The 18976-nt window shown below is 40.2% G+C and overlaps 1 protein-coding gene across 1 annotated transcript in view; it reads right to left on the bottom strand.

Moving 5' to 3' along the window:
* RICTOR (RPTOR independent companion of MTOR complex 2) overlaps positions 1 to 17885 on the bottom strand; it is an 82010-nt gene extending 64125 nt beyond the window's left edge. Inside the window, exons 1-2 of the mRNA XM_031594537.2 lie at positions 17766 to 17885; positions 17562 to 17609 (exon numbers count right to left, since the gene is read on the bottom strand). Of these exons, the coding sequence (XP_031450397.1) occupies positions 17562 to 17609; positions 17766 to 17814 (97 nt within the window). The 5' untranslated portion in view covers positions 17815 to 17885. The remainder of the gene's footprint in view (positions 1 to 17561; positions 17610 to 17765) is intronic.
* Positions 17886 to 18976: the final 1091 nt, after the last annotated feature.

The following is an 18976-nucleotide window of genomic DNA, read 5'->3' as shown; positions in this document are numbered from 1 at the left end:
CAGCTCCTTGATTCTGGTATGTAACCTGTTCTAGATGTCTCAGCTCCTAATGTAGTCCACAGAGACCTCATCTATCAGCCACTATATCCAAAAAATATTAACTTAAATAGCTGCAAGGTATCCTCTCTAGAGTAAGATGAATCAATTGGTTCAACTACATTGATAACAATGACTCAAGCTACTACTGCACCCCGTAATTAGGATTTTTTTTAATTATTTTTGTTTTTTAGACTAAGGGTCAGCTGGATTTTTAGATGACAAGCTCCTTAAATGGGGATCAACCTCAAGCATCACCAGCTGTATACAAACACACTCTTCCACAAACCAGCAATACATATTTAGTTGTCAGGAACAGCCACCCTCCCTTTCCAAATATCATGCATAGTGAAATTAAGCAATAAGCTTTACATTTCAATTGGAACATTTCTGTGTAACTGTTCAGACCCTCCTTTCCTTCTCTGTAACAGGGACAGCAAAATCTTTAATAAAATCATAGGAATTAGAGAACAAAACTTTTTGTCTGTTCCAAGCATAGGATTCTTTTTGTACAGCTTACTTTTCCAGAACTTAACTGAGTTTCAGCTGTTTGCAACAAATCAAGAGAAATGTCAAAGATAAGCAGGTTGGAACAGTTATAGCAGTACAAATAGTTCATATCATAACCCTGGATTTCAAGGGAACACAAAAGAGGAAAACAAGTTCCTCATAAGTTGATTTCTCTGAAAATAGTTTAGCTGATTTCTATTTCTTGGCCTGTCATGGGTTTGGACGTGTAACATAACCCCATTTATGCCACGGGAAAGATCAGAAAGAGCAGTCTCTGAGCTCTCCAGAACATTCTATGAAGAACAAGCAGAAACAATAGCTTTCCTAAATTAATAGAAACATGTCTGTAATTCTAAATTTTGAAAATGCAGATGGTTACACTTGGAAAGTAAACCTTCAGAAATTAAGCTTACCATATAGTCTAAAAAGAAATGAGATCACCTAGTAAATTTCTGCTGTATCACTGGGAATAAACATTTCTATTTGGTTGTCTGATGTTGTGGGCATAACTTGGAACCAAGTAACATGGGCCCTGCAAAAGGGCAGACAATATGGAAATGAAGAAGCTAGGACATGACTGTGCAAAATAATTTTATTCTACACAGATGAAAAAGAGCAGTTAGAGTATCTTTCCTAACATTGTTCTCTTTCTGAAGAGGCTTAACTCCTACAGACAGGAAGGTTTGATGGAAACCATCGCTGCAGTGCTTAGCAGAGCAGCCAAGTGTTTCCCAGAACACAGCACTAACATACAAATACTTTGAAGCAAGATAGGGACCCTAGCAACAGATCTGCAACACTGTGAGAATACAACAGGCATTCCTACTATCAAGTTGATCATACTAATACAGCAAGTTATCTTGGTCACAGTTTGACGATATCAACAGCCAAAGCACTGGAGGAAAAAGAAGAACACCACAAAAACCAAGACAGTAAAAAAACAAACACTCCTTAAAAGCATACTCCATCAGAATGAACTAAAAAGTTACAGAATTATTTTGGGTCAAACTTGTCTACTGAAGTCTTGCTTTAAACTTGGGAAGAATTGTTTCCATTTTGTTCTCTAAGAATTGTGATGTTTTAAATTCAATAGATATTCATCCATTTTTTCACATTCTTTGAAATAGATTATACATTTCCAGAAGTAGAAAGTATATTCAGATATTCCAACAAGTTTTTTTAATTAAAAGTAACACCAACAGGAAGGTAGGTAGACCCATTGTTGACAAAGTAATTAAAATAAAATAATGTGATTTTATTAGTGGAGATACAGCTTTTTGCCATTTTGTCCCTTATTCTAGAGGGACTTGAAAATAGATAAAATGCACATTGGATTCTCTCAAACAAGCAACAGTACTTTCTATTTATCGAAGATGAGACCTAACACTGCACATCTTATTAACAAAAAGCATCATTCAACAACCCTGAAGATGACAGTTTAGCCCTGACACAAAAAAGCCCCATGGCACACAGTCTGAGAATGACCTCCCAGAGAATAAATATCCTGGCCTTTATACTTCATTATCAAGCTTAACAGTACATGCTGGGGTCAGCAAGGACAGGGTTTTTTTTGTTTGTTTAATATCTCATGTCAGACCACTGTGGCAGACATTTCTTAGCTTTGATTAATGCACCCTTTCTCCTTACTCCTTCAGTATCTCTTGCTTTTCTATCTGAAAAAGATGGAGAGAAGCTACTCAAACTTTTAAGACCCCCACAGCAGTCTATTATTTCCTGACTTTACCTCATTTATCACTGAGATGCTGACTCATTGTGAATCAGCCCACAACAACAACAACAAAATATCTTCACATTCTTTCCCATGGTGATTCTGAGGGTGGAGTTGTGCAAAATGACTGAGCTGATCAGAGCTCCCCTCAGACAAAGAATGCACAACTCCTTCCCTTACCTTCTTTCCCCCTGCCTGTCCCACTATATGATATACCTTATCCTTTACACTACTCTGGCATCTGCCAGCTTCACATAAAAATGCTTCTGCTTAACTAACTCTGCAGCCTTCTCATTCTTTTGGTTGCATTGGTTTTCTGCTGGGTTACTGGATCCAGTCCTGAAGTTATGGAACAAGCTACACAAGCCTCAGATACCGAGACACTCACAGACAGTGCTGGAACAAAGACATACCCTTTTCAACCGAAGTGACTCATTAGATAAAAGTCAAGCACTGTGTTTTTACCTGTGTTTCTACACTTGGCAAGTTGTCCTGATCAACATATGGAAAGCCGCTATCTCAAATCTAAAAACTTGTTGATATACACAAAACTTTCAAGCCAGACCATCTGTGTTTTGCAACAGCTTAGCTTTATGATCATTAATGTCTGATTTTCTATGTATCCATTTTTCCTTTATGAAAGTAGCAGATCTCTGTGTTGTGGGTATTCTCATTACACCAAGCACACAGTTCTTAATCCATAGCTGTTTGCAATGAATAATAGCGCAGCATAAAGTCCAGTACCTATCATCTTTAGCCCACAGCAGTACTTGATATTTTAAAAACCCTAGCCTCAGCACTTCAGTCACTCTACACCTTGAAGTAATTCACAGATGCATATACATCAGAAGTCTTCAAAGTTGTTTTGTTACTGTTTGCTCTTAAACTCCTGTGGCCTTTTAGCATTTGACTGTTTTTTTCATCCCTTCAGGACTGTAACAGTTTTGTCCTCAGTGAGAAATCACAATGCATTCTGACAGATCTCATTCTCTTGAGAGTAAATAACATCACTACAGAGCTCCAGCTACACAAAACAATGCTCCATCCAATGCAGAAATGAAACAGGACCGGCAATAGCTATGTTACCAGGAGTGACAACTCCCTCCCTACCCTGGCAGACATTGCTGACCACATGCACTAGTAGCATGTCAATTAACTATTCTGTTATGTATATGTCAATAACAAGCAAACAAGAATGGTAGGCTTTAGCATACAAATAATTCAGTAACTCTGAAGTTAGGCATGAGTTAAACTGAGGAGCGTATCCTTACATACACATTACCTCTGAGATGCTAGGTCAGTGGCTGAACACAGAAAACACAACAGTAACACCAAGTAAACTCAAGTGAAAGACTGCACTATGGCTGCTATCACACATACTATGATCAAAGTGACAAGAAGTGAGATAAGAGACTAAATTTGGCTAAATACTTTTCTTAGAGAAGGAAATTGTACTTAACTGAAGCAAAGCATTTAGTAATTGTGTAAGAACAATGTCACAGGAGACACTTTCCTCCTACCAAGGGAATGATCTTTATGATCTTTTCCAACCTTAAATGATTCTATGACCTTGCTTAACTCGCACCTCTATGTTTAGTCTTAAAAAAAAAAAAGAAAAAATCTGTACTAACTACTACACAGTCAAATGCTGCAAGGTTGCTTTTAGTGGCTTGTTGAAGAATATGCTGTCAAAATGAAGGAAATATCTGTGAACATTAATACACTGTTCTTTGTTTCCACTGGAATAGCCATGAATTATCAATTATTAAAGCAATGAATTATTAGGAATCTGTTACTTCGAGGTGCCATGCAAGTCTAGATGACAGGCAATCAGTCTACTAAAATGGTTTCTGTCCATAAATCAAAAAAAGGAATGAAATGCCAAAGAGAAATTATATCCATCCATTGTAAACCTTTCTAATAATATGAAAAAAATTAATTTACATCTAATTCAACGTGTGGAAACTATACAGAAGAAAAATCAAGAAGTTCCGAGAACAATGGAAGAAATGACAACTACATAAGAAAGGAAAGAGATAACTTCTGAATTATTGATATGGACACACTGAGAACCAAACTTTGCCAGAATAAAAAAAACAAGCTAGTGTATGAATGGTACACTTTCAGCCTGTGACTTCCAAAAAACAAAACACAGTTAATACGGAAATATACCTTCAATCTAAAGGAAAAAAAAAAATTACAGAGAATCTCTCTCCATCTGAGAGTATGTTACACAGATACTACTGTGTTGAAAACAAAGCAATACAGACTCACTCTATGACCAAAGATAAAACTATTACTTGAATTTGCAAGGTGCCGTATGCTTTGCTCTGTTATAAAGTGACATGCAAGCGTTGCTAAATTACCACCAAAAATTTTAATTAAAAAAAAAAACAACAATGTATTAATGTATTACAAGCCTTAGGTTTAACAATTGAGAATATTCCCTTAGAAGTACAGTTGACCAAAAGCAGTGATTCTAGCAGGATGCAAGCACAAATTTATTTAGGTGGTTTCCTATATTTTCCATAGGTGAACAATACATAAAGCACTCTAGTTTGAATGCAACAGAAAAAGTCCAGATCATGAAAAGAGAAAAATCAGAGTACTAAGCTTATTTTCACTCATGCTGCTCAAGAAGGCTAAGAATACATGAAAGCAGCACAGCAATAGAGAAAGCATATGTAGAGAGATATTAGTTACCTAAAAAAGCAAAAGAATTGCTCCTCTACCTGCATCAGTCAGTCAGAAATTAAGCTTCATATTCATAAAAATGTATAGAAAACAATACAAGTAACAACATATAGAAGTAGAATCCAAGAAAAGCAAAGATCTCAGAACAAAGAAGACTTATATAAGGATCACATTCATGAATTTAACCTCTCATATTTGTTTTATTGCATATACTTACTTCTATAAGTAAACAAGAAAGTAAAGTTGAAGAGCTTATTGTGATTGTACAGACTTTTGCAGATGCAATATATAAACTAATGCAAATTAAATGTATTTTTAAAAAAGATTCCCAAGTATACTGTGACATTTAATAACATTCTCACATTGCATTCAGCTTGAAGTGGGGAGAGCAGTTCAAGAAATGCACAATTTTTCAAGTTATCCTCTTGGAATATTATATATCAAACCAACCCACTGAGATTACGCTTGTAGAAAACTCAACCTAAGCATACATTCTCACCCTTGGACTGTGTTAATTATTCACAGTATGTCATTGTGTATGCTACATTTGTAGACAGCTTTGTTTTACTACTAGAACTCAAGAAAAACAGGTTTTATAGTTAAAACATTAGCAACATTCATCTAAAGCTACAATATTACTGCTCCAACAAAAGCACTGAACAAAGCTGAAGGCTTTGCATCACTTGAGTGATTTTGGACTGCTAGAGACAACTTAAAATACCTTTAAACTTTGAACGCAGCAAGACATAACCAAAGAAAGCCCATTCCAAAGGATAAAACCAACACTTGTTTTTGATAAAAAAGTGATTAGTTAAATATTTAGAGTAATATACAAGCAATTATCCTGCCTAAGTTTCCTCAAATATCAATTTTGAATACAAGTTTCAAGTTACAACTACATAAGGTACCAAGATAGGTTTCAAAATCCATTCAGTAATTTGTCTGTTCAGCACATTAAGGATTGCTATAGCTCTCAAACATCAAGAAGATGTGATGTCACTGTCAAGAGCTTTACCAATCACTGTTGGTCATATATTTCACATATTTTTCTCCCCCATGAAAAACATATTTCCATCTTTCTACAGTAACAAATGAACATGATAATTATTAAAATCAAGCTGAAATTAGACTCCGAAAGTCCTGATGCTAGCACTTCATATATAAAATACTGATTTTATACTATATAAAAACCTAATTAAAATACTGATATAAATTCTTCCAGTACATACACTTACAGTCTAAAAGAACTTGTTCTAACACACACAGAAATCTAGATATTAAGTAAAAAGAAAGAAGGAAAACCAAACTCAATCATGAACTGCTGGAGGCTGGGAAAACCTCAGTTACAGTGCGACTATGCTCCCACTCTCCTATTCTCTTTATTGTACCAATTATCTGGTATCAAAAGCAGGCTGCAAGGCAGGAACAACCCAGTACCACAGCTATTTTGTTGAAAAGTTGGTAAAAAAGTAAGAAGTTGGAGGGCAACCCCTTGCCAGATCTGTAACACTGGTTATGTTATATGGAAATCAAGTTAGTCTTATAGATTCATAGAATCCTTAAAGTTGGAAAGGACCTTTAAAGGTCATCTAGTCTAACTCCCTTGCAGTGAGCAGGAACATCCACAGTTAGTAAACAGTTAGGTTGCCCAGGGTCAACATCTCCAGGGATGGGGCAACAATTGTATCTCCAAGCAACCTGTTCCAGTGCCTCACCACCCTCACTGCAGAGGAGATTTTCCTTATATCCAACCTAAGTCTATCCTCTTGAAACCATTTCCCTTTGTTCTATCACCACAGACACTGCTAAAATGTCTGTCCCCTTCTTTTCTGTAGCTCCCCTTTAGATACTGAAAGGCTGCTCTCGGGTCACCTCACAGGCTTCTCCTGTCCAGGCTGAACAGCCTCAGCTCTCTCCGTCTGTTCTCATAGGAGAGGTGTTCCATCCCTCGGATCACATCTGTGGTCCTCTTCTGGACATGATTTGGTCTATGCCACTCCTGTACTGAGGACTCCATATCTGGACACAGTACCCAGGCCTCACCAGCACAGAACAGAAGGGCAGGATCACCTCCCTCACCCTACTGGCCATGCGTCTTTTGATGTGGCCCAGGATATGGTTGACTTTCTGGGCTGTGAGGGCACATGGCCGGCTCATGTCCATCTTGCCATTCACCAGAACTCCCTGGTTTTTTTTTTTTTCTGCAAGGCTGCACTCAATCCTTTCATTCCCCAGCTTGTAATGGTAATGGGTTTTGCCTCAACCCAGGCGCAAGACCTTGCACTTGGATTTGTTGAACCACATAGTGTGCACCTGGGCCCACTGCACAAGGCTCTCTTGGTCCCTCTGGATGGCAACCCACCCCTCTGGTGCATCAACCACACTCAATGGCTTGACATCAATATTTTCTAGATCATGTAATAATTTGAATGGGGGATAAAAGTTTAATGTAATGGTTTAGAAATTTATATTTAATCCCTCCAACTAATATTCTTCTTTCCTGAATTCTAAAAGAATTCAGGCCAGCCATAATTTCTAGTAGCTTTAAAAAGATGTGCGCTGACTGCTCCACATCACACACTACTGTTGGTTTGTGTATCATGCAAATCTTCTTTCAAAACTACTCGAAGTAATTTTGATCATACATTTCCTTGAATATTATTGAGCTAACAAGCAGGTTAATAATATTATCACTGATATTAGCAGAAAATTTCTGAAAGGGAGGAACTTGATCATATCTAAGAATATTTTCCCAAGTAGCACTTTAATCCTGTCTGCAAACATTTTAACTTGTTCAAGAACCCAAAAACATAAATGCAGGTCCAGCTAAATGGCCCTTATTGATGAACTGCAAGGTGCCAATAATTACCCACTGCCCCCAGAAAATCCTACTCCACATGGTCTCATGCAATAACTTAGCCCCATCACTCTGAGGTGGGATCACCCAGTCTGCTGATAATGACACGAGTGGTAATTTGTCAATACAGAGAAAGAGCAAAGTAATAACTTCAAATTCAAACATGAATAAAAGTAAACAACTGCAAACTGTAGGTAATTCACAAACAGCACCAACAGCAGCAGGAACTCCTTACACTACACTGATTGTATGATGTGATAACTACCTCCTCAGAACACTATAACTAAAAGATTTCTAAATAGCACACAGGATGATGACTGTTAGAAGCTGTAGAGAGGACATTTACTCACAGTTGTGATTGACTGTTCAAAGCTTTTATTCTCTCTTAACAGTTTCTTTCTGGACAGGAAAGGGCAGAGAAAGGGCAGGAAAAGTCATAATCACGCTACAAATTTCACAAGGAAATGTAAGCACATTTTTAAGCACAGAAGACATCTAATTTAAAGACTCTTGAAATTTTAGCCATCTTGCTGAAGAAACTTGCTAGTCTAAAAATCTACATTTAGCCAAATTTATGGGAATAGAAAATAAACATTTTTTAAGGGGACCTTATCCAGATCTATACATTTCTAAGGTGTGGGGGGCAGAGCGGCGAGGCCAGACTGTTTTCAGAAGTATGTGGAGACAGGACAAGAGAAAACGGCCAGAAGCTGGAGCATAGGAAGTTCCACACAAATGTGCAGAAGAACTTCTTTAGGTGAGGGTGACGGAGCACTGGAACAGGCTGCCCAGGGAGGTTGTGGAGTCTCCTTCTCCGGAGATATTCAAGACCCGCCTGGATGCCTACTTGTGTGACCTGGTGTAGGGAGCCTGCTTTGGCAGGGGGGTTGGACTCGATCTCTGGAGGTCCCTTCCAACCCCTACAATTCTGTGTGTGTGATTCTGTGTGAAAAGAAAATTCCAGTAAGTCTACCTATGAGAATCACATACGGTTTGCATAACAGGAGCTGAACACATTTTAAATTCTTTACGTTTGAGGTTGCTAAAGCTCACTTCTGATATCACTAATGTTCAGGAGGTAATAAAGGAAGAAGATTAATCACAGATTTATTCTGTTGTCTGTTTTTTTTTCCAGCAGTAATTTTCAGGCAATAGCTGTTCCTGATATCTTCTTTTTGTATGAAGTAATTGTCAATTTAGAAAGTGATACATATTTTCATAATAATCTCTATAAACTTCAACAAGGAAGCCAAAGTTTAATGCAGGTAAAAAGAAAATAATTACCAAATCTCCATACCAGTTACAAGACATTTTTATTTGAAAAAATTAATGAAGCTATTCTTTGTTACTCTTTCAGAGTATTTGTATGTTTTTCAATTAATCAAGGTTATATTGTTTTGTTTTAAATACGTTATATCTGCAAACAACTAACTTCTTACTCACATTCTATAGTCTTACATCAATAGTTGCTGTTCATTTCACAAACATTATATTCCACATAAACTGGGAAATTAAGATGTACCTCTTTCACTCTGACCAAAGTGTTCTATATTCATTTCAAATGTGGGTAGATAAGTGTCCCATCCCATCCTCACCATTTTGACATCTGCTTGTTCTTAAGACTCACCAGATTACTCATATTATCACTAAGAAGCAGCCTAAAGTTTTCTTAACTTCACATTTCTCCAACTGAAATGGAATTCAGAATCTTTATTGTTTTTAGTTTATGTCTCACACAATATATATTTAATTTCTACAATAAATAAAAAGAAGAAAAAGTAGATTGCTGAACTTGACTAAAAGATCACATGCAGCCAAAATAGCAATAAGCACAAAAGCTCACCTTTCAGGAAGCTTCCATAAAATCTCCATTATTCAGTCTAAATTATCCAAATGAATTTGGATTCCAAGAATACTGCTGTTCAGCCAGAATTTGGACTTTGTCACAATACATATTCATACATATTCAAGCAACTATTTAGATGCATCTTGGTACACCACTGAATAATACAACAAAAATGTAAGAACATGAGTCCTACAGAGATATAATAATTCAGTCATACAACTACAAAAATACTACTGTAAGAAGGATTTTTCTTTCTTTCTTTATTTTAAACCATTTTTTCATTTATTCCTTTTTACCAGCATTCCTCCTCTTCAACAGCTGCAAGGAGTTCGTAAATACATTCTACACTAATCATGTTCTGAAGTTTTGCTAACTCTTTCTTCTGATCCATTCATACAAGTTTTCCATCACCAAAGCAGATGGTTAACAAGTGAAACAACATTGCTTCTGCAGGATAAATGAAGACACTAATTGCAGGGATTTCTAAGCTACAATAAATCAAAACATTTTATTATGAAAGTTCCAAGTGTTCCAGTTAAAGCAGTTTGTCAGCTACTGGCCAGCACTTGTATAGAGCTGTGGCATCTTCCCTTCTGTAGTGAAAGGGATCATCCTTGAGCTGCTCAGTCTGCAATCACTGGTTGTGGAATAAGCACCTGCCTACCTGCATGTAGTAAAAAAAAACCACTTCTAGTGAAAAGCAAACCTCTTATTTTATGTAATCTATTATGTAGTTTTCAAAGCCTACTGCTGCATGTTTATACCTTAGTTCCAAGAAAACTAGCCTGTTTTTTAGGTAGGTAACATGTAATTTAAAAAATTATATGACACAGGCAGCAATACAATTCGATCTGAAAGATAAAATGCATATACAATTCTTCAGCAAATTCCCAAAACTAGTCAGTACTATTTCATCATCAATTCCTTAATGCAATGCTGGGATTTGTACGGAACATAGCCAGTTTGTAAACAGCCATTTTTTAATGTAACTATAAATTGCTTCTTCTCACTTTTAATGTTGATATTGAGCATCTCCTCTAAGTTAATAAGGAAAAACTTTCAAGTTTGCTAGCTAATTGGTAAACTGCTTAAAGATTACAAGATATGGCAAAAGTCTGATGTATTTCTTCCTGGGAAGGCTACTGTTGACATAGCTTCCTTATTTACTGTAATTATGATGAAGGCTGTGCATTTCTTTACATAGTACCTACCCTGAATAGGCTCTGACAAAAAAAAAAAGGAGAAACTAAGCACTGTGTTAGTCTAAAAGAAGGAAGGAAGCTAAGGATAAAAAAGGCAGAAAAGTATTGATGACAAATAATAAAACACTCCTCTCAAGAAGATCTCAACAGACTACAGATCTCGGTGCTTCAGAAGTTTAAGACTCTAACCAGACACCCAAAAAAGGCCATAAAAAAGCAGACAATACTGCTGTGAAAACACAGCATTGCTTAAATACCTAAGAACTTACTTATCTCAAAACAATCTCTTTTGTCAAATACAAAATGAAATCACAAGATACTAGAATGGCAATTATAATTTCTGCCCTTCAGAAATAAAGTGCTGAGATTTGTAGACCAATTTGAACTACCACAGTAAAAACATAAACCCACCCATAAAAAAAAAACAAAAAAACAAATTCTGTGATGCTAAAACTTTTCAAGAAACATGAGATATTCAAAGACAGTGAAATACTGAGCTCCTGCAGATACCTTAACACTAAGTATGGATGTAAATCAAGTTTTCAGAATTGCTTTTTCATGACTTTTCCCCCCTCAAAGATGTAGCTCCTGTTTTCAAGAAATGAAAGTGAAAATACTGTAAAAGCACACACCACTTCAGTAGTTGTGAAAAATCTTACAGCTGTAAAAGCAGTAATATTTTAGGAAGTGCAGCCAAAAATATGCAAGTGTTATTAATCTAACCAGGCTACTACACTATACAAATTCCAAAACAATGGCAACTCAAAGGACATGTGTAGATAGTTAAGTGTATGTCTTAATTTTGGTGTGTATATGCCGAGCCCCCCTAATTCCCCTGCTTTTAAAATCTACCAAAAGGTTACGTGTTGTCTAAAAAGCTATCAGGTTGCCATTAGCAATCAGTTCCCCTCTTGAAGTTTAAACTGCTTTAAAAAAATTAAAGCACCTATATTCAAAAACAACGAGGTTGAGAATTTTTCAGACAGCCAGGCACATAAAACAACTCTTCAACTGCTTCCTAGATTGACTCTCCATATCCTTGAGCTGCAAAAAGCTGTTGCTAAATATCTTCTTGCTACTATTACAGCTTCTGTTACAGATTCTCAAAGAAGGAAGCAAAAACCAGCTTGCTCTGTGTGATTTGCTAATACAAACATCCTATTACAGTAACCCAGCCAATGAAGGCAGACTGTGAAGCAAGGGCAAAAGCTGCTCATACATTTTATTTGGGTATTTTTAAAATCATGCTTTTAAGGGCAGAGGAGCTCTGCTTTTCCATATCCTCAAGCCAGATCATGTATCACAACAGTATGCAAAGAAGAACTGGAAGTTCCTCTGTAACAGTCTTGCCATTAAAGCGGAAGACTGCCTCTGAGCCACCAAGAAAGCATACACCAACCAGTATCTCCACATCTTCCTTACTGCCTTCTCCAAAATCATTCCCCTCTCACAACACACACCCCCTCCCCCACTACTTAAGCTCTCAATATTAGGCAGGTGGGCAGCATTCCTCCCTATTTTTTTTTTTTTACCGATGAAGGAAATTGTAAATGAAGTAGTCACCAAGTCTCAAGCTGAATTTGGAAACTAAATTCATTCAGCCTTCTTTAACTACCCCTCATATAACCCTTGAACCCCCCAACATTTTTGTGGACAGCAAATTGCAGATAGCCTCTGAGACTTTTGTCCTGCATTCAGTGCATTATAATTTGCCATGTGGGCATGCGGAATCAGCTATAATACAGTTTGAAGTAAAGTAAGCACAGTGAGAAAGGCAATACATCAGATTTTGTGAAGTCTAACAGAATCCCTATGTGTTAGACTGAAATGATGGAGAAGAGGGGAAAAAAAAGGAAAATGATATTTTTTCAGATAGCAACATGCCAATTAATCTAACTCTCAAGGAGAAAAAAAAAGCCAGTTCTCAGCTACTTTATTCATAGTTGTCTGTTGCTGTAACTAAGACTCAGCACAAAAGCAAATTAGTACAAGAAAAGCTGCTAAATCAAAGTAGCATCTTGTAATGCATGTTTACCAATTATAAATTGAAGATGGAGAAGGTGCATTCCATTTAATTAAAAAGCACAACGTCAAAAAGTGAAGACTGTTACCCTTGAAAAGAAGGAAACTGAGATAGTCGTGAACTTGGCTCATCCGTCCTCAGCAGTTCTATCTGCACCCTTCTATCTTGCAAACACAGCAGGGTATAAGTGACCTCTGGAAAGCTCCTGATAGACACTGCAGGATCAGAACTATAGGAACACACACAAATACGGGGCTCTCTTGAACAAAGCACATAAAAAAGACGTTGCCTACAGATAAGGCACTATAAAGAACAGTTCTCATTCCGACTGCCAGAGCTCATACAGCAGCTGATAGGCCCCAAAGCAGGGGTGTGGGTCACAGCAGTGTAAGGCAATACTGAAACAGTAACCAATTCTCAAAATCAGTTTGTAAGTAAATTCTGTAACAGACAGCAGCAAAGCAAGAGATATTACACAAGTCTTGGAGAACAGCTAGGGCTTTGGGAAGTGCAGGAGCTCAGGGGTTCAGCTAGGAACCCCTGCAAAATAGTTAGGAACTAAGACGAATTATGCTAACAGCATGAAATGCTTGCAGCAGTTACAGACATGACCACAACCAGACACAAAGCAAGAATTCCTACTGAATGTGATAACCTGGTCAATAATTCCAATTGTCCTCTCTGGCCTTAAGTAGTTAGGAGTTTGATTTCAGGAGTCTAATTAAACCAGTCTGCCTCATCCCATTGCTAATTCCTTCCAGATGACTGCAATGGGAGTTGCGCTAGTGGTGAATCTGTCCTCCTTTTCCTCTTCTATTCTGAGAAGGTAATATAACACAAGGCCAAAAGTCAAGTACAATGAATCCCAAATAATAATTTAATTTTATAATCAAAAGATAAGTCAATATATAGCCTTGAATGGTCAAATACAACCAGTTTAACCTGTATCTTCACATTTTTATCCTTACCGTACTAGTCCCCAACCTTATTTGTGCTGGGGATAATTTTTCCAGACCTAATCATGATTTCAGAAAATTGATTTTACAGGGAAAAAAAGGGTTAAGAAAACCACTGCCACCACATAAGATTCATTACAATTATCTTAAAAGACAAACAGGAATAGCCTGACCTGCATGACAGAAAACTTTCAAAAAACAAACAAATCTCAAACTCTACCCCACTACGTTTAACAGCTCAAGCACACAATGCACCACAATACAAGACACCCTTAATAAACGTTACAATACCATTTTTGAAAATGCAGAATGCTAAAAAGCTCCAAGGAATGAAATCCACTACACTAGGCATGATAAAAATAACATAATAAGCAAACTACATGGTGCCTTCCGGGAAACATTGGTAACCCCCAAACAACAGCAACAGACAGGTAAGGAAAAGGCAGACCGACTATGCACGCAGCAAGGTATTCCCAGAGTACTCTGCACTTATGGACCGAAAGAAGCAGAACCCAAAGCAGCTTAAGCAAGGCTAGCACCCTCCCTTCATCTATTCTTAGTTCTGAAATACTTAATAACAGCACTGGCCCCTTACACAGCCCACAGCTATGGACTACTAAAGGTCTGATTTGTATGCCACATCTTTTTTCCCCTCAAACCTTCGCTACACAAGAACCTGCTTAACACAAGGCAACACCAATTGGAATTCATATAATAATAAAGAGATCACTGTAGCTAAAATATAAATGGTTGATGCATTGTTGATGGCAACTTTCTACTTCACCCAACTCAGATACTCCAGGTTACACAAAGTTAGCTGGGGAAACAAAAAACAACAGAATATTATTTTAAGTTACAAAAAATGTGAGCCGTGAGGGAATAATATGCCATCAGCTCAACAGAGTCAATCTCAATAATGGAGTATGAGAATTTAAAATATTTAAACTAATTGCTTATGTAACTATTCTAACAGTAGGACAAAGAACATTTACTGTGTGTTCAGTGAGGCAATCAGGTTATCATCTAGCTTAATTAGCTGATCACTGCAACTCTTTCATTTGTATTTTAGCTTTATATTCAGAATTCTCTACATCATTACTTCCCAATGTTTTTGCCTAAACCAAGCAAATCCTTCAGTTTTGGTAAAGGTTAATTGTTACCAGTAAGAGTCTCATTGGATCTACAGGTGGCTTAAAACACCTCATAGAAGAAAAAAATCCTTACTACAGATGCCTTTTGAATTCTGAGTAAAACAACTCCAACAGATCCAAAAGTCACCACTCCAGCATTAAAATTTTGCATAAGAACAATACACATCAGAACAACTCAGTGTTACACAATGTAAAAAGGTTATTAAACACATTCATTAAAATCCTGATTCCGTAAATTTCACAAACTGATAACACTACTTACAGTAACAGCTGTGTCATGTGTTTGGACTGTTAAGGCCTTCATCCCACATTCTGTTGATAAAGCTACTCTGGTTTTAATGTTAAAGATGCTAAAGCAATTGCATCCAAGCCATAATGAAGAGGTAAGAACACAAGACCCTGCTCCTTTAAACTGAAAAGAACTCAGAACTTTTCCCAAGAACTAAATGCATTTCTAAATAAGATACATACAGGCACAGATAGCTTTCAGTCCAAGGTAAAACATAAAACCACTTAAGAATAAAATTCTAAAAATAGACAGTAGTTAAAAAAACAGAATTAGAGGTGAAACTGTTGATACAGCCTAACTCCAAGCTGAAATCACTATAGTGTCAGTATTCATACTTTCTTTACACAGAATTACACACTGAATCATTAAGGTTGGAAAAGACCGCCAAGGTTATCCAGTCCAACTGCCCACCTACCACCAATACTGCCCACTAAACCACGTCCCTCAGTACCACATCTAAAAGTTTCGTGAATGCTTCCAAGGACTATGACTCAACTGCCTTCCTGGACAGCCCATTCCAGCTCCTACCACTCTTTCAGAGAAGTTTTTCCTAATATCCAATCTGATTATCCCCTGATGCAACTTAACGCCACTCCCTCTAATCCTTTCACTGTTACCCAGAAGAGGCCAACCCCCACCTCACCACAAACTTCTTTTCAGGTAGTTGTAGAGAGCAATAAAGTATCCCCTGTGCGTCCTCTTCTCCACACTGAACAATCCCAGTTCCCTCCATTGCTCCTCCTAAGACTTGTGCTCCAGAGCCTTCACCATCTTCAATGCCCTTCTCTAGACATGATCCAGGGCCTTGATGTCTTTCTTGTACTAAGGGGTCCAAAACTGAAAACAATACTCAAGATGGGGACTCAGCGGAGCTGAGTAATGGGGACGACCATCTCCCTGCTCCTGCTGGTTACACTATTTCTGATACAAGTCAGGATGTTGTTGGCTTTCTTCACCACCTGGCTCACGTTCAGCTGAGCATCAACCAATGCCCCCAAGTCCTTTCCCCCCGTGCAGTGTTTCTGCCACTATCTCAACCCTGTAGCATTGTAGGGGTTATTATGACTAACCTGCAGGTCCAGCACTTGATTTTACTGAACTTCATCCCATTGGCCTCAGCCCAGCAATCCAGTCTGTCTTGATCCCTCTATAGGGTCATCCTAGCCTGAGGCATGTCAACACTTCCTCCTAGCTTGGTGTCATCTGCAAACTTACTGAGGGTGCACTCAATGCCCTCATTCAGGTCATCAATAAAGATATTGAACAGAACAGGCCTCACTACTGACCCCTAGGGAACACCACTTTTAACTGGTCACCAGCTGGATTTAATTCCATTCACCACCGCTCTCTGGGCCTGCCCATGCAGCTAGTTCTTAACCCAGCAAAGAGTGTACCTGTCCAAGCCGTGGGCTGCCAGTTTTGCCAGGAGAATACTGTGGGAGACAATGTCAGAGACTTTGCTGAAATCTACGTATATTATATCCGAATTTCACAGCCTGCTTTCATCTCATTGATTATGTTACTTCTTTGTCTAGCTCCTTGCAAAATGGACCTATTCATGAGAGCAGCTGCTCCGGCGCTGAGCAAAAAAGCTGCAATCTCCTACTTTATCCCCTGCCTCAGGTGCAGATCTTCTATGCACAGGAGGTTTGCTGCTACTGAAGGCAGTTTGTTTCCTGCATTTATCCTGCTTCTTGGGAGAGCCCAGCATGCAGCAAGACAATGCATTCATGTATAGAACAAGCTGTTATTTGTCTAAGCGGGAACTAGTTAATGTGTAGCACGTTATTGTTGTTTCCTTCCTCTCGTCCCCCGCGTACTTCCGAGAGCAGCGGGTAGCAGGGCATGTCGGCACACAAGCGGCAGACGAACGTCCCGATCACCGCAGCGGGGTCCTCAGAGCGGCCAACCCAGCGCAGCAAACCCACACGCGCGGCCGCGGGAACAGCAGCGGGGCTCCCCCAGGGCGCCCGCCCGGCCCCAGGCTGCGCCGCGTCTCCATCCGCGGCCGCGGCGGCGCCCCCGGGTCTGCCCCGCCGCCTCCTCAGGGTGCGGGTCCGCGCACGGGCTTCCGCCTACGGCCAATCCCGCTCCCTACGGCCCGCCGGCAGCCCCCGCCGCCGCGCCCCGCGCTCCCCGCCCCGCTCCCCGAGCCCCTCGGTGCGGCAGCCAGGCCCCGCGGCCGGCCGCAGCCGCAAGCCGCTTCCCGTCGGCGGGACGCGGCCAAAGAACAGGCGGCGACCCGCCCCGAGCGCCCCCGGGCCGTACCTCGGCTGAGATCGAGGGGGACGTTCTCCTCGCCGCTGTCGTTGCGACCTGCGGGGACGGGGACAGTAAGCGGAGAGAGCGTTAGGCGGGCGGCGAGAAAAAAGCCAAGGGAAGACAGAAGGAGGCGGCGGGGGGAAGACGGGCGGGTGAGAGGGGCGGCAGGGCGCCGGAAACCGGGCGGCGCGGCCCGGCCGGGCACCTTACCTCGAATGCGGAGGTGCCTCAGCGAGCGGGCGCGGAGGCTCACCGCCATGTTTACGGCCCCGCAGTCACAACACCGGAAACCTCGCCCGCTCTCGCGAGAAAAACCCCGCGGAGCCGCCACGACCGCTTAAGGCGCCTCCGCCCCGCCCCGCCCCGCCCTCCCCCCGTCGCGCCGCCGGCGGGAGCGGTGCGGGGGCGGCTGAGGGGAGGGGGGTGGCCGGGGAGCCCGCGCCGTCAGCGCCAGCCTCGCGGGGCAGGCCGGGCCTTCAGGAGAGGAGGTTTCTGGGCTGGTTTTTTGTTGCTGTAAAAAAAATTTTTTTTTTTTTTTTTTTTTTTGAGGTTTTCCTGCTCGCTTTTCCTTTCCCTAGAGCTGCACTTGCCCCGAGTTGCGGTGCTGGCTCGGGGGATGACGGGTGGCAGCGCGCACAGCGGGTGTGCACAGCAGTGAAGAACAAAAAGGAAAATATTATCCCTTCCTTGCTCTGTTTCAGTCGCATTGGGTCCCTGCGGTCTCAAGCGTGGATCTGTTTATTTCCTCGAGATTTGTTAATAAAATCAGTGTGTGTGTGTGTGAAATGCTCTCGCTGAAGGAAGGCCCTCTGCAGGCCCAGCAGATTTGCCTACACCCGTTCGTCCTTTCCAGGCAGAAGCCCACCCAGCACGCACGCCTCGCTCCCTGCCCTGGCGCTGGGCGGCTGCAGCCCGCACGCGGCCGCACCAGGATTCACAAGACACGAAAGTAGTGACCACGCTGACGTGCAGGATTGGCCCTGCAGGCATAGATTCACCAGCTCCGGCTGCTGTTTCAATGCTTTGGCTTTCCGTCCTCGTCATGGGTCGTCTTTCAGTTCAGATCCTATGTCACCGCCCTAAAAACTGGTGTTCTAAACATTAATACTGACTTAGGTGGCTAAAAGTAGCTGTCTCTAAAGCCAGAGCAGAGAGGGGTTGTGGCATTCCATTCAACTTCCTGGCATTGCAGCTCAGGATATACATATGAGAACCTTGTTTTAATAGGATTATGTCAGCTTTATTTAGTCTAAAAAGCCATTTTCAACAATTTCCTATTTCAGTTTTTGCTTGTTAAACAAGAGACTGATGTCCTTGATGGATTCCAGGTTCTCAAAATTTAAAGGTAGAAATAATAAGATCTCATTCATGCTTAACACAAGACCAAAGTGTAGCAGACTTGCTTTAATGGTTTCATCAAT

This window comes from Phasianus colchicus, chromosome Z, assembly GCF_987193195.1.
Source record: "Phasianus colchicus chromosome Z, bPhaCol1.hap1.1, whole genome shotgun sequence".
NCBI classification, from domain to species: Eukaryota; Metazoa; Chordata; class Aves; order Galliformes; family Phasianidae; genus Phasianus; species Phasianus colchicus.
This window is presented reverse-complemented; position numbering and strand designations above follow the sequence as displayed.